Here is a 16,155-nt window from a genome sequence, read left to right as displayed (position 1 = left end):
GGGATATCTGTCGGTGCTGTCATCGCATTGCGACGTATTGTTTCACTTTGTTTGACATTTTTGGACAGTGCATGTACAAGTACATGTTTTGCGTTATAGGTTCTGAGAACCGTAGTGTTTGGTGTCAGCGCCTGAAACCGAACCATAGCGTATGTAAAAAAAATCCAGAATCCGTGAAAGGCTTCCCTTCAAGTTTCTGTTAGATCTTATAACCAAAAGTGTCCCACAGCAAGACCCGTAACAGCTCCCCCGGTCGTCGTATTATTGGCACTCACTCACTTCTCCTATAGATCTTAGGATGTGTAATTATATGCAGAGGATCATACATGTCATGTACAGTATGTGCAAATGCACAGTGGCAAATAATCTCTCAAGACTGATTCTGCTGCTGACGGCCGATTGTGTCAGCAGCACTGCCCTAAACATGTAGTGTTGTTGTTAGTAGGAATAGACACAGAACCACCCGGGAGGAAACTTCTGTAGTACTAATAAAGAGGACGAGCCAAACCGAGTCCCTATTTCTACACGAAAAAGAAGGTGGTGCCCCCAGAAGCAAAAGACAAACGGGAGAAAATAAATATTTTTTGCCCCTTTTTTTTTTACCAAATGGGTTCCCAGATTGAGTGACAAATAGCCCAGCCCAAAACAATTAAAGGGGACTATTACTAAAATGTATTTATTTTCATTAAATTCAGTGTCAGTGTTCATGCTTCGGGGCTGTGTTGTTATCATTAACACCAGTCATCTTCTTGTTATTAGCATAGAGAGCTCTGCTGAACTTAATCACCAGAGTTGTGTCAGGGGGACTGGCTTCTCACACACACACACACACACACACACTTGCGCGTGCGTAGGCTGCATGCGCAGTGTGCTTGATCTCACAGAAATGTGTATGTGGGCATAGGTGCACACAGCGTGTGCATGATGAGCACACACACACACACACACACACACACACACACACACACACACACACACACACACACACACACACTCACACTCACACTCACACTCACACTCACACTCACACACAGATGCCAAGTGCATTTTTTTAAAAGTTATGTAACACTGTTTGGATCGGCTGTCTGCTTCTGGGGTGATTGGCATTTGTTGTGTTGCTGTCAGTTTACTGCAATCTCTCTCTCTCTCTCCCAACACATACACCCGCGTGTACACACACATACACACAGATACGTACATGCATTACACAGTGCCACACAGACGTACACGTACACACGCGCACACGCTTATTTTTCTGAAAACCTTGCTGTTAGCGGTGTCTTATTCTCGGAATGTTGACTGGTGGTGACTAATGGCTCAAGCAGTGCATTCTGGGCCGTTAATTGCCATGGGAACATATTGACAATGTTGTGCTGATAGGAAAGCCTCCTCGAGGCCCAGCAGGACACGTTGTTATTGACTGCTAATGGCCTTTAATGGGTCTCAGGCCTGGAGCTGCGTTTTGTGCACAAACGCTCCTCACGTGTCCCTATAAACTGTTTACACCGATCAGATAGGAATATTGACAATACTATTGACTACTGCTATCTATGTTTGTCACGTTAGCCACACACCCGTGGCTCTGGACACACCTAACAATATCTAACACACCCATTATTATCTTTTATCCCCGCCGGGCCGGAACGGCCTGGGACGGGGATGATGTTTTTCAGTTCCGTGAGTCTTGTCCGTCTGTCTTATCTGTACAGCTAATCTCTGACACCGCTGGACCGATCAGCATGAAACTTTGCACCAGTGGTGTAAAGTAACTAAGTACATTTACTCAAGGACTTGTATTTCCCATTTTCAATACATTTACTTCTACTCCACCACTTCTCGGAGGCAAATATTGTACTTTTACTCCACTACAATTATTTGACAGCTTTAGTTACTTTGCAGATTTAGATTTTTATCGCAAAACATACATTAACCAATCAGCCCTATATATATATATATTTCTGCCATTTGGAAATAGCCGATCTACAAGCTCACAATGCGTCGCGGTGCGACGCATTGTGAGCTTGTAGATCTGCTATTTTCAAAATATTTGTATACATTATGAACTTGAAACGGGACATTCTGCACAATGACTACTTTTACTTTTGGTACTTTAAGTACATCTTGATGCCAATACTTTTGTACTTTTACTCAAGTAAATTTTGATTTCCGGACTTTGACTTGTAACAGAGTATTTCTACACTGCAGTATTGATACTTTTACTTAAGTATTAAGTAAAGAGTACTTTCTCCACCACTGCTTTGCACACACACTCCCAGTAGGCAAAGTGGAAGAACCTCCACCCCAGTATTGGCCTCATGGTGGCACTATAACAGGCCAATTCTTTTGCAAAACACAGCTTGTGCTTCTACTCCAACAGATTTTATCCAAAACTAACACAAATCTGTATTTTATGATCTCTGTATGTGATCAAGACATGACCGGAATGCCAGCTCGTAGATCTGCTATTTACTGAGCACGACACCGGCAACGCCAGCGTGATGCCTAAGGCAGATAGATGACCGGGGTCAACATACCGTATGACGAGTCTGGGATTAGTCCTGTCACAATTATTACATAATCGTTTCATCGCAATTATTTGAGATAATCACAATAATGTTTTGCATAATCGTCATAATCGTTTCCATGTTGAAAAAATTTCACACATTTTCAAATATGAAAAAAAAGCAGAAATAGCAGGTCTATTTTATACATGTACAAATAGCAGAAATAGCAGAAATGGCAGATATACAAGAACAGAAATAGCAGAAATAGCTGATCTACAAGCTTACAACGTGTCACGTTGTAAGCTTGTAGATCAGCTATTTCTGCTATTTTTACATGTATAAAATGATAAAATATGTCAATAATTTCTTTGTACATTTAAGTTATTTGTCATATCTGCCCTTTGCAATTTTCTATTACAAAGCCTTAAAAGGCAAACAGAAATTAAGTTCCAACGTTCAATGCCAAACACACAATTAAATCGTTAATCGCAATTATTTGTATGGCAATTAATCAGCAACTTAAATGTTTAATGGTGACAGCCCTATTTGCGGGTGATAATGTGTCAACATACCGTATGAGGAGTTGTGGAGTGAGAATGTGCTGGTTTAGAGACAAGTGGATTATTGTCAACATGGTTCTGGTGTGTTAGCTACACAGCATGCTGTCTGGCTATGTGCAATACAGTACAAGTGACTCATTTCCAGCACTGCGCTGTGAGTCACAACACTGGCAGCTTCACACTTCTGTGACAGTATAACCATGGATCTCTCTCTCTCTCTCTCTCTCTCTCTTTTTCTCTCTCTTTCTCTTTCTCTTTCTCTCTCTCTGTCCGTGTCTTTGTGTCTCGTCTCTGTGTTCAGTGCAGTTCATTATGCTTCAGTAATGTGAAAGTTAATTGAACAGCAATATCAAAGAAATTAGTCATTCCTGTCTCCAATTAATTTCCTGTTCTCTCTCTCTCTCTCTCTCTCTCTCTCTCTCAAATGCACGCACACTTATTGTCCCTCTCAGACATGTACACACACACTTAGATCTGTCCATCTGATGGATCTCTCACTAGTCTAGAGGCTGTCTGTCAGTTTGCCCGTCTTCTCGTTTTCCAGAGCATTTGTTTTCTCGTGCAACGAAGGACTCGTGCAAATGAGTCGTGACTTGTGAGGTCTCATTAGGTTCTGATCCCGCCATTAAACCCAGATGCACCGTGATACTGCAGCCCAAACTCTGTGTGTGTGTGTGTGTGTGTGTGTGTGTGTGTGTGTGTGTGTGTGTGTGTGTGTGTGTGTGTGTGTGTGTGTGTGTGTGTGTGTGTGTGTGTGTGTGTGTGTGTGTGTGTGTGTGTGTGTGTGTGTGTGTGTGTGTGTGTGTGTGTGTGTGTGTGTGCGTGCGTGCGTGCGCGCGTGTACAGTATGTGTGCGTGTGTGTGTACGTCATCAGTTTGCTCTCTCCATATTGTCGGTGTCGGATGGAAACTGTCCCATTTTTATTCAAAAGTTAGTTTAGTAGTTAAAATAGCACATCTACAAGCTCACAACACGTCACAATGTGACACGTTTTGAGCTTGTAAATCTGCTATTTTCACTGCTTTTGTGTGATCACACAGTACGGCTTGAAACAGATTTTGGCCCGACCGCATTGATATAGTATCATGTGTTTGTAAAAAGAGGTTGCGTCTGTTCTCTCTATAACTATATAATGATCCAAATGTCCCTCAAAGTGTGGTAGAATTTTAGAAATAGACATTTTGATTTTGACACATTTCTGGCTCTGCACAAGAGAAGGTTGTTTTATGATAAGTAAGGATTAAGCATTCAGAGGTTCTGTTTAGGCGTTAGGGTTGTACTTATGCCTGATTTATATTTGGTTGTGTGCTGGTGTTGTGCACCCCAAAAAACTATGTGTGCATTGTTATTATATGTTTCCTAACTGAAACCTGTGTGTGTATATTTGTGTTTTTTTTAGGTGACATGTCTTCAGGACTTCTTCGGGGATGAGGACGTCTTTATGGCGTGCGGTCCGGAGAAGTTTCGCTACCAGGACGACTTCATGCTGGATGAGAGCGGTGAGACACACACAGCTCATTCCCTCTCTGACAGTTAAACACTCACATGTTTTGCTCCATTCCCTGTTTTATTTTTAGTTTCCTGTTGCAACAGGGATTCAGACAAAACTTTTTTTTTTGTTTAAGATTCATAACGAGCACGAGCTGACAGATGGCTTCAAAGTTTTTGACAGGGTTTACAGATTTAGGAATCGAACTGGTGACGTAACAATTGCATGGTCAATGTGTAATTCAATATCAGTATCGGTATTATTTCAATTTATTTGAATATCATGTGCTTCATAAGAATATCATGTGCTTCATTGTGCGGCGCCTTACCCCTTATGCCTAACGTTTTGGGGAATTTGTATTATGTTGAAAAATAGTTCAAATAGCCGATCTTCAACGTCACAATGTGTCGATGTAGATCGGCTAGTTGAACTATTTTAAAATAGTAAAACATGCGACATCTCATTCCCCCTCTCCTTTCCTCTTGATGTACAATTTTACAATTTAGGCATTTAGCAGACGCTCTTAATCCAAAGCGACAGCACGCACGCATGTGCGGGCGGGCGGGCGGACTGATGGACAGACAGACAGACACAGACTGATGAACAGAGACAGGAGACAAAGATAATAGTCTACAATCGATGGACAGAAAGATGGATAAAAGAACGAACAGACAGACAGACAGACAGACAGACAGACAGACAGACAGACAGACAGACAGACAGACAGACAGAGGGAAGCATCTGTGTAATTATCACTTCTGCCTCCTCTCTGACACGCTGTCATCCTTTAACACCACACCATGTATAGTACAGTACATTCATCACACCATGACTGCCCCCCCCACACACACGCACGCACGCACGCACGCACGCACGCACGCACGCACGCACGCACGCGCGCACGCGCGCGCACACATACACCCCTTCCCCATCCTGTGCGGTGGTAATGAGTCATACAGTGACAGAAGAACAATGTTTCTGCTCGCAGGGAGGAGATGTGACTGGACTGCATACGCAGTTTGTGCGTGTGTGTGTGTGTGTGTGAGAGAGAGAGAGAGAGAGGGAGGGAGAGGAAAGTCTAGTTTCTTATAAAGTATGTGATATTAAATTAATATTGATACTGATAACGAATTACATATTGACCATACACAACCCAACACTTCGACCAAAGTGTATTTTTTTTAACGTACATACGTACGTACGTACGCACAGTAACTTAATTTATTGTTTTGTTCCATTAGTACACTCTTGAATTAACATCCCTGTCAGGTAGAAACCTTGTTGTGCAGCTTGTAGATCGGCTGTGTTCCACAACCTTTGCATGACACTTGGCACGGCGAAGCAGAGCATTTATTTATGAAAAAAAAAAAGAAAACATTAAAAGTTCAAACACGGAGGTACAGTACAAGGTCTCTGCCCGGCTGCAGTGATATATAGTACGGATATCCTTGGATTGTTGGAATCTCCTGAGAGAATGAGAGTGGTTATGTTTTTTTGGCAGCGTTTTTAGATTCATCTTAAATTCATTAAAGTAATGGACAACGTGGGTTGGCTGTCCTGAGGTAGCCTGACTGCCGCTGTCCTGCAGTGCACTTTACTCTCAACTCCACCAGCTGACGTCTACTTTTCTTTTTTTATACTGTATATATATATATATATATATATATATATATATATATATTTATTTGGTTACAGCAGGGTATGAGTAACAGTCTTGTACATCAACATTAGATCCCAGTGTCCAATCTTTTTTAAGACAAGGAAAATAAAGATCACCTCCTACACCACACAAAACTGGGAGAAAAAAATAATGCAGACAAAAGACAAACAACAGAAACAAACAGAAAATGAAGAGAAAAAACAAGGATTATTAGTTATTATTAGTTATTCACAATGTGCTCAGTGTGAATGGCCCTTAACTGTTGGTGGTTTATCCATGATCCAATTAAAAAGAATACATTTCCTATCCAGAACTAATACTTTTTGGAGAAGCATAACATTGGATTAGTTCGGGGACATGGTCCGGTCTGGAGGGCTAAGCAGAAATAGACCCATGGTTTATTTTCAATGTTTCATTTAAAAATACTGTTTACAATTTTATTGTATCAATATAATGTGGCAGCCACTCAAAATATATTTTTCTTCCAAACAGTAATAAAGATCATTTCTAAATAAGTTTTGCTATATTTTTGTACCTTGGGAGATGAAAGGGAACTGCAGACATGACATCTGATCTCTTCACACTTCTCTTTACGTTGCCTGATCTTTCCCTGTAAAGTATTATTTTCCCTCCATTGTCGTGCCTGATTCGCCAGGTGTGAAAAGAGGCCAATTTGCAACTGGCACCATTTCACACATGGCAAATCCCCCCCTTTGTCTGTGATTGCTTGGACAATCCGCTGATGTTCTACTAAAGGGCCAATGGCAGGCTCTCAGAAACTTCTGTATTAATATTTTTTTGTTGTCTTTTTCATTGTGTCGTCAGAGTGTCGAGTGACGAAGTCAGGGAAGATCAGTGCCCCTTTGACCCGGGTGCCGCCCAGGACTGCCAACCAATCACTACGCAGCAAGTCCCCTACATCTGGTAACATGTTCATCTATGATATAATGTGTGTGTGCGTGTGTGTGTGTGTGTGTGTGTGTGTGTGTGTGTGTGTGTGTGTGTGTGTGTGTGTGTGTGTGTGTGTGTGTGTGTGTGTGTGTGTGACTTCAAGGCATATTTATCTGAAACTAATCTGTCCATTAAGCGATGGACACTTGTTTAGCATTCATCACCTACTACTGCCATATCAGCCCTTGGGTTAATATCCTTTATATAACCATCTTGGTCCTTACCCGGGGCAAGTGTAAAGGCTGGGTATGTGTCTATGTGATAAATATAGATGATCATCTATGAGCAGATCCAACCGAGGGCCGGCATATGAAGCCAGGCCTGAGTTTTTCGAAGGCAACGATGAATGCCAGGTGATCCTCTGTTTATCACATACTCATAACCTTATTTATTCAGAAAGACACCAAGAACAGCAAAGCAGAAATTCAGGGCTTCAAGTTGTGTGCTTAATTAAACACATCCTTCTAGTTCGGTGATGTCTGTGTTGTAATCCTAATGCTATCAGCAGTAGAACACAACATTTTGCTATAATATCGTCTCTGTCTGGTGGTGGAAACCTCATATGTCCAAAACTGTTCCTTTTCAGGATTCAAATTCAAAAGTATAGCAATAGTAGCAGATCTACAAGCTCAAAACGTGGCGCTTCGCACCGCGCTTTGAGCTTGTGGATCTGCTACTTTTGATGCCTTGGTGTGACGCTGTCGTAGCATTCGCTGGCGTTAATTTACAAAAAAATAAATAGAATTTGGAGATAAGAGGTTTCTGCTCGACAGCAACACTATGTTATAACTTTTACCAGGGTGGGCAACCATGTCTTTGCAATCGACTAGTTGATCTTGAGCTTTGTTTTTGTCGATAGTAGAACAATTAAAAAAACAAACAATCAGACAAAAACAACCGTCAGTCATCCAATCACGATCAGGCTTTCTGGTTTGAATGTGTACTCCAACTCAGGGGAGTGGCGCAGCGTCAAATTAACACAGGAATGGTCCCGGGGCAGCATATCAACGGTCCAAGCATGTTATCTGTGTAACATTTATGCAATTAAATTACTTTTAAACAGCTAAGGAGATGAGACGAGACAAGGCAGCGGTATTGAGAATGAGCTCGGGAAGAGATACCAAGGGACAGAAGACGACATACCCAGGGAACTCGAAACGACACTTTGTGACAAATCACAAGTCATTTGACAAGAAGACACTTTCAGCCGACACTGAAGTGAGAAAATCTGAAAAGCCTCATGCAGCCACCACTGCATCCTCCTCCAATCATGATGTGTGCCAGGTTCTCGCCAAACACGAGAAATCGCTTCAGGATGGCGAGATATTCAAGGAGGTGTTGCTTTCGGCTAGCAAGGATTTGTTCGGCCACTGTAAGGACATGACTGAAATCATGGACGTCATCAACAAGCTTCAGTTGTCCGGGAGAACGGCGACGCCGAGATGTGAGGGGATCTCAGAAGACTGCACAGACTTAGTGCTTCACACCGACATCCGCTGGCTGAGCAGAGGGACTATTTTGGCTCGATTCAGAGAGCTGTTTCATGAGATCAAAGACTTTCTGAAGCATTATAACCATGCAGGATATGAACGTTTGGACGACGCGCAGCGGCTGATGGATTTGGCTTTCCTCGTGGACCTGACAGAGATGCTGAATGAACTGAATTCGCAGCTACAAGGTAAATCCATGGATAATTATTTTGTACTGTATGCTTTTTGTATCATTAATTGCCTGTATGTAACTTTTTAAACGTGTGCTGTATATTTACCTTTTTTTGGCATATTGTGTCTATTAATTCATCCACCACTGATCCCTGATATTCCATCTTTATTTCTAGATAAAGACAGGCACGTGATGGACATGATCGGCACATTGCAGTCATTCAAAGTCAAGCTGAAGATGAGCTGTTCAAAGCTGCAAAGACGTGACCTGCGCTACTTTGCACACTTACGGTCAGAACTGGCAAAGCAAGGCGGCGCAGAGGCCTCGGCGCTGGAATGCCAGCGATACGCGGAGCAGGTGAAGAGCATCTTGGCTGAATTCGAGAGAACATTTGCTGACTTTGCATCGATTGAGCCTGTAGTTTCATACATGAACTACCCGTTTGGCCGAGTGATGGACGTGGAGCACGTCCAAGTCATTGCAGACAAGATGGGAACACTGTTTGGCGTGGACGTCAATGATGCAGAGATGGAGATGATGACTCTGCAGAGTGACATTGCCGTTAAAGCCACTGCATGGAACCCCATGGAACTGGGAGGGTTCTGGAAGCGGCTGGACAAAGAGAAGTATCCGAGCATCAGAAGGTGTGCCGTCTACCTGACGGCGATGTTTGGATCGACGTACCTCTATGAGTCTGCGTTTTCTCACATGAAAGCTTTCAAGTCAAAGTACAGATCATCAGCAGAGGCAAATGATCACCTTGTCGCCTTTTTCAGAATCGAAGCCAACGGCTACCAGCCTGACTTTAATGGTCGGCCAACGGTTAGTTCCCATCAGTGTCAACTCTCCTTTCCACCAAGGCAGTTCAAGGGACAGTTCAGAGCCGCCGCCTAATATCGAAAACAAAAGAATATTAAAAAAACAAAAATAAAAACACTTTTATGAGTCCAGTCATACACTGGTAGGTGTTTGAGCAGGGCATGAAGTATTATAAAGGCCTCATACCATCTCAGCAACGGGCTGTTTGTTTGTCTACATTGTAACAAAGTCACTATACAGAGAGACATAGAAAGAGATTTCTTTCATTCAGAATCTTGAGTGAATTTATTGCCAATAATATTTGGTGTTTGGTGCTCTGCAAAACACAATTCACACAATTGTTTTTCACCTTGTAAAACTACAAATCCTACTGGACAAATCTCAAATCTGTGGACACACAAATTGGGTGTTGGGCATTACAAAACCACAAATCCTCTTTTACAACTTTAAAAATACTAATTTCAAACTACAATGTCAAAATGTGGATGCACAAAAAGTACAAATGATTTTAGCAACATTTTCCCATGTAGTATGGAAAGAATCCACACGTGTGTATGCACCTATCAGAGTTATGGTACCTACAGCCAACGAGAGGAAGAGGAGCTCACAACCAATCGGTGAGCAGCACGGAATAGTCTTTAACAGCCCATACTTGGAGTGGATGCATGTATGACGAAGCATGATGAATTACCAGGTAATATCTAATTCATAAAAATGTATTCATGCCAAATATAATGAACAAACTTAAACATTTGATTACTCGCCTGCATAATGACGTTTTAATGGGTAATAGTTGGTCGAGATTTGTCTGCGCGTCTAGGACCAACTTTATGCAGCCAATGTTAATTGGATTTTATTTCTATGAAAGGCAGTCCACAAGCTTAACGATAACGTTAATCCCTCTATCTCCCCCTCACTTTGTAAAAACACATTTTCCAGTTTCTTTGTATTATATTATTGTGCTCTGTCTCTTTAATGCATTTCCACATTTTAAAATGTAATTTTCCCCTCCTTTTTATTTATTGCAAATTATACTTTCATTTATACCGGTGAAATAAACATCCCGGTGAAATAACATTGCATAATCTGCAAAACGCTACTTAAGATGTTCCAAGTTCCTCCTCTTGCTGGTATTTCTTGGTGGCAGGATGGTCATAGCATTCGCAAGTACCAGCTGCAGGCAGGGGTCATCAGCTGGGAGCCGTCCTTCCTTGATGTTTTATCCCTTTGATCCCAGAACATCTTTGGAGTTGGGTCAGTGTTCAGGGACGTCTTCCTATTACTCCCTGCAGCTGGACTTGGGACTCTTGGATACAAGGATCATGTCTGGAGTGAGGTTACAGCCACCTCCTCCGATAAAGACAAGACTCTTTTTCAGGTCCACTTCCATCTCAGAAGTCAGAAGCTTGGTGTAAAATGGAAAGCAGGTTCTTGGCAGCTGTTCTTGCCTTAGGAGCCTCATCTGCTTCGGGTGCCTTGTTTGTCTTTTGGCCTTGACCCTATGCAGGGTCCATCCATTTGGTGTCTCCACCTGCATCAGACTCCTCCCCATGCATTGCAGTCAAGGTGTGATTCAGGGTGCAAAGGTAGCTCCACTCTGCTTGCAGGATCCTCTTCTTTGCCCCAAATCTTCAGTTTTTTTTAGTTGGTAAGAGGTCAGACACAGCCTGCAGGAGGAAGGACAACTTCCTGATTGCCCTGATTGGTACCCCATGTTCCTTCCAGGACAGTCATCGCTCCAGTGCCTTGTCCCACTGCATACATACACTGTCCTTGGCGAACAGGCGAGCCCTGTTGCTTTTATGCGGCGGCCTTCTGCTGTGTCTCGGACATTCTGCACCACGAGTCATCTCCTTCCTTTGGCATTGGTCTTACTCCACCTCTTGGTGTTGTGGTTTCCAAGTTCCAGTCGTCCTTGATGGACCCACCCCAATGATCTCCTGATGCCTCCGTTACATTTTTGTTCCCTTCACTGCTTCCTGAGGCTTTCATTTCCTGCCATGATGCCCTTCTCAAGTCTCTGCCAATTGGCGGTGAAATCTCCCACAGTGAACCTCATCCTAGTGTGACATCACAAACTAGACTACCTCTAATGGTACTTGGTACTAGTGCCCCAATGCTTTTTGGATCAGCTGGTGAGAGACTCTAGGGTTAGCCTGGAATCCAGACAGAGGAGGTCATTCAGCCTTTGTTTTTGTTTTTCACTTCGCTTCTCAGCCTGGAAATCATGCTATTTCCAAGGGGCGGGACAGGCACCCAATGTACGTAATTGGTGTCGTTTGGAAATCCTGCTCAAACAGGACGATAGCTAGACTGAGAAGCTGAGCGAAAAACTAAAACAAACGCTGAATGACCGCCTCCGTCTGGATTCCAGGCTACATTTGGGTAGGCCTTGGTGGGATCTAGCCATACAACTGAGGGTGTTGTTATTGCGCTTTGCTTCCTTGATGATCTGGATGAACACTGATGTACTGTATGCTCCAGACCTCCAGAGTACCCTGGGACTCCTGAATATTTTTTTTTATCCCACAATTTTGTAACCCATTTTTCAGCCACTGCCAATGCCTAAGCTTGTAATCCTGGGCGCTACTCTCCCTCTGCCAGCCGGGAGAGCCCCGAACTGAGCTCATGCTTCCTTCAACGCATGAGGAGTGAGCAGGCCGCTTCTTATCACCTGACAGGGGGGAGTTTCCCCGGTTGGACTTGGCATGTGGAAGGAACACGTTATTCCAACCAGTTCCTTTCCCCTCTATCAGGCGCCCCGGCTGACCATTGGGAGGCAGTATATCTCATGCTTTTTGGACACTAGTGTGTCCACATAATTATGGGCGAGTAGATGAGATGTTAAGTCTTTTAGCATCGATGGACCAGAACAATCTTGTAGGGAAATCTCTTGAAATCTCTTCAAGTCCTGATGAGTTCAGTTCTTTAGGGACAAAAATAAGTTATGTTCTTCATCTGTTTAGGGACAAAAATAAGTTATGTTCTTCATCTGTTTCTTGCTGCTTGTTTGATTTTATTCTTGTTTTTTGCACTTTGTAACTTTGTTTTGAAAAACGTATATAAGTAATATATCGTCTCTGTTGGAGGGAAACCACATATGTCCAAAATGTTACTTTTCAGGATTCAAATGCAAAAGTAGCAGATCTACAAGCTCAAAACACATCTCTTCGTGCCGCGTTTCAAGCTTGTGGATCTGCTATTTTTGTGTGACGCTGTAGTATGATCAAGTAGGGCATTAATTTACGAGGGGTATAGGAAGGCTATATAGGAAGATAAAGTTCATATGAATGGCCTGTAGTCTCGCTGTTTCCCACTGGTGTCGGAAGTAAATAAGCTCCATTCAAGCGGATGGGTTTTTGCCGAAATTTACACTTGATTATATTGCCATAATAAACATTGTCATAAATACTATATGCTTCCAGTCGCTAGTTTAAAGTCTTGTTTCAATCACCATGATATCCGTTTTGGTAAATTATGGTCTCATTTATTTTAAAATTGATGATAAAATAGGGTTTGCTGTAGGAGGGGCGTGGCTGCCTTGTGATGATTTGATTGACAAGCTGAAGCTACACAACCAATAGTATTCATTCCCCACCCCCGCTCTGGTCCCAGCCAATAGCATTAATTTCCGACTGCATAGGATATAAAACGATGGCGTATTTGAAATCGTTGAAAAATAGGTTTCATTTACGGTCTGTAGAGTCTAGGGCGTAACTTTGTCCATACTTTTTACTGTCTATGAGTCAGATGCAAGGCATTAGCACCTTCCTGGTTTTCTGGGGCGGGGGGGAGTATTTTGCATTGGATTTTTATAGCAAATAAAGGTTTATAATAACGTTTAGAAGATAATCTTCACAAATTAACATCTGTTTTATGAATTTAGAAATTCAAATGCAATCGGCAAAAGTAAAATGTTACGTTATAAATGACAAATGTTAACTGGTTTGGGGACTACTAACTTTTCAATTCCAATTCTAACCCTAACCCAACAACACGCTAATGCATGCTCCAGATCATTTATTAACTACAAGCAAGGATGAAATCAAACAACAGGCAGCTAGACACAGATGAAGAACATAACTATTTTACAGTATAAATTACAGTATAATTTGCAATAAGAAAGCTGGCCTAGAAAGGAGGTAAAATGGGGGACAAAACAGTAGGCTACAGTTAAAACAGAGATGATAAAGAGTAAATGAAGTTGCTAAAATAATTAAAACGTGGAAGTGCATAAAAGAGACTTGCAATAATATATTACTAACTGAAAAAAGTGTACAAATTGATGGAGAGAGAGAGGGATTAACGTTAATGTTAAGCTTATTTTCTGCCTTTCATAGAAATAAAATCCTATTAACATTAGCCTGCATAAAGTTGGTCGTAGATGAGCTAACAAATCTAAGCCAACAATTACCCATTCAAAGGTTATCTTTATGCAAGCGACTAATCAAATATGTTTAAATTTGTTAGAATCATTGTATTTGGCATGAACACTTTTTATGAATGAGATACAAGCTGGTAATTCATCATGGTTATGCATGCATGCGTCCTCTCCAAGTATGGGCTGCTAAAGACTATTCCATGCTGCTCACTGATTGGCTGTGAGCTCCTCTTCCTCTGTTGGCTGTAGGTACGATAACTCTGATTGGTGCATACACGTGTGGACTTCTTCCCTTACTACATGGGGGGAAAAATTGCCAAAATGATTTGTATGTTAATGCATCCGCATCTTGAGATTTGTACTTTGCAGTATTGAGTATTTTGAGACTTGTAAAACAGGATTTGTAGTTTTGTGATGCATACAAAAAACACAATTTGTGGGCCCACAGTCTGAGATTTGTGTGAGATGTGTGTGTGTATATATATGTATGTTTGTGTCTCTCTCTCTCTCTCTCTCTCTCTCTCTCTCTCTCTCTCTCTCTCTCTCTCTCTCTCTCTCTCTCTCTCTCTCTCTCTCTCTCTCTCTCTCTATTGCTGCTATACAGTTTTTTTTTACTTGTTTACTTTAAAAAAAAAAATTATACCATGTTATATCTTGTTTATATTGTTAGCACAATCTACAGTGCATGTCACGCCAACATGTCACTACACATAAGCGAGTGACAAATGATGGCAGCTCTCAAAGCCAGGAGTGACACTTGTAAAGACGCCATGTAGTCTGCCGTTGTTGTTGTTGTTGTTGTTGTTGTTGTTGTTGTTGTTGTTGTGCTTAAAGTTGACACTAGCGTTGCAGAGAAAGCAGAAACGTATACAGACATATCGTCGCTGAGGGTGTAACACCACAGAAAATTGTTTTGTGATGTGATCTTTTGTGTTGCTGCAATAGACAGCAACCAATTTAGTTCCATTTAGGTCCAGTGCTTGAATTGTTTTTTTCCTTTATGAGTAAAAACTGTGCAATACATAATTCTGTGATGAAATGTTGCCAAATAAACCTCTTGAAAACTGAGAAACTGTCTTTCTTTCTTAATCTTGAATTCTATCATGAATTTCCCATAAAGTCCCATAAAGTAATTGTTTCATTATTGTTTGATGTGCAACACTTTTCTCCCCCAGATAGTCGGCATTTATCTTAAATTATTAACTTGATAAAAGATTACTTATTGTATGTTTGCATTATTCTGACATAAAAGCGGTGGTGGTTTACACTGTCTGGTGAAAGACAAAAAAAAGATGAAACCAAAATAAACAATAAACGGTAGATCCATCCTAGTGACCCAAAATGGTTGCCCACCTCTGCCTTACCTTTGTATACTGTAATTATGTCTGCTTGTGTTTGAGTTTCTTTGTATGTGTTGTGTATCATGTGTCATAGTGGTACGGTAAACTATATTTTAATCCATGCATTTGTAACTATGAGTGCGTACACCTGTAACCATGTAGTCCTTTTTGTTACATTTGTACACGCTCAGAGTTAAATGAATACGGAAGAGTTCACTGTGTAGATTAGTGGTTCTCAACCTGTGGGCCGGGGACCACTGTTGGGCCGTGACAATATTGCGAGTGGGCCCCCAAATAGTTGGCAAAAGATTTTAATGATGAAATTACGTTAATGTTAAAAAAAGTTCATGATATTGATTGATTGATTGAAACCTTCATTTATTCTCGAAAAGAGCGTTTAGGTTTACCATCATTTGCAATGCTGTTGAGATTGCACGCACACAACAATCAACAATTAGAACACATACAGGTATAAAACACAGAAACGACAAAATAAGACCAAAACAGAAAACTAGTAAGTTAAAAACAGTTACATAGTGATGTCACGGTCTGTCTCTCGACCTGTCTATTTCTCTCTTTCTGTGTCTGTCTCTCTGCCTGTTTTCTTTTTGTCTTTCTACCCTGGCTATGCCCACATTCCATTCCATCACACTTCAGGCCAACAGTGCCATTACACACCTGAGGCCACTTCTCCAATCAACCTACTATAAAACAGGACTCATTTCACACACCCACTCACTCTCAGTTTACTTTGTCGCCTCTGTGTTTTGTCTTGGAGGTTTTGGTTT

General features: G+C 41.6%; 1 protein-coding gene across 2 annotated transcripts in view; it reads left to right on the top strand.

Annotated features, from left to right (window-relative positions):
* dclk1a (doublecortin-like kinase 1a) overlaps window positions 1–16,155 on the top strand; it is a gene marked incomplete at both ends in the record, with an annotated part of 117,484 nt that overhangs the window by 36,294 nt on the left and 65,035 nt on the right. The window contains 2 exons of one of the 2 annotated variants that reach the window (XM_084074822.1): window positions 4,465–4,564; window positions 7,040–7,138. In XM_084074822.1, the coding sequence (XP_083930948.1) occupies window positions 4,465–4,564; window positions 7,040–7,138 (199 nt within the window). Of the gene's footprint in view, window positions 1–4,464; window positions 4,598–7,039; window positions 7,139–16,155 lie in introns of both variants that reach the window. The other variant, XM_084074821.1, reaches the window with a different exon arrangement.

The sequence above is a fragment of the Gymnoscopelus microlampas genome (genome assembly GCF_963454915.1).
Source record: "Gymnoscopelus microlampas genome assembly, chromosome: 12".
Classification (NCBI taxonomy): domain Eukaryota; kingdom Metazoa; phylum Chordata; class Actinopteri; order Myctophiformes; family Myctophidae; genus Gymnoscopelus; species Gymnoscopelus microlampas.
Note: the sequence above shows the minus strand (reverse complement) of the source record. Positions and strands in the feature narration are given on the sequence as shown.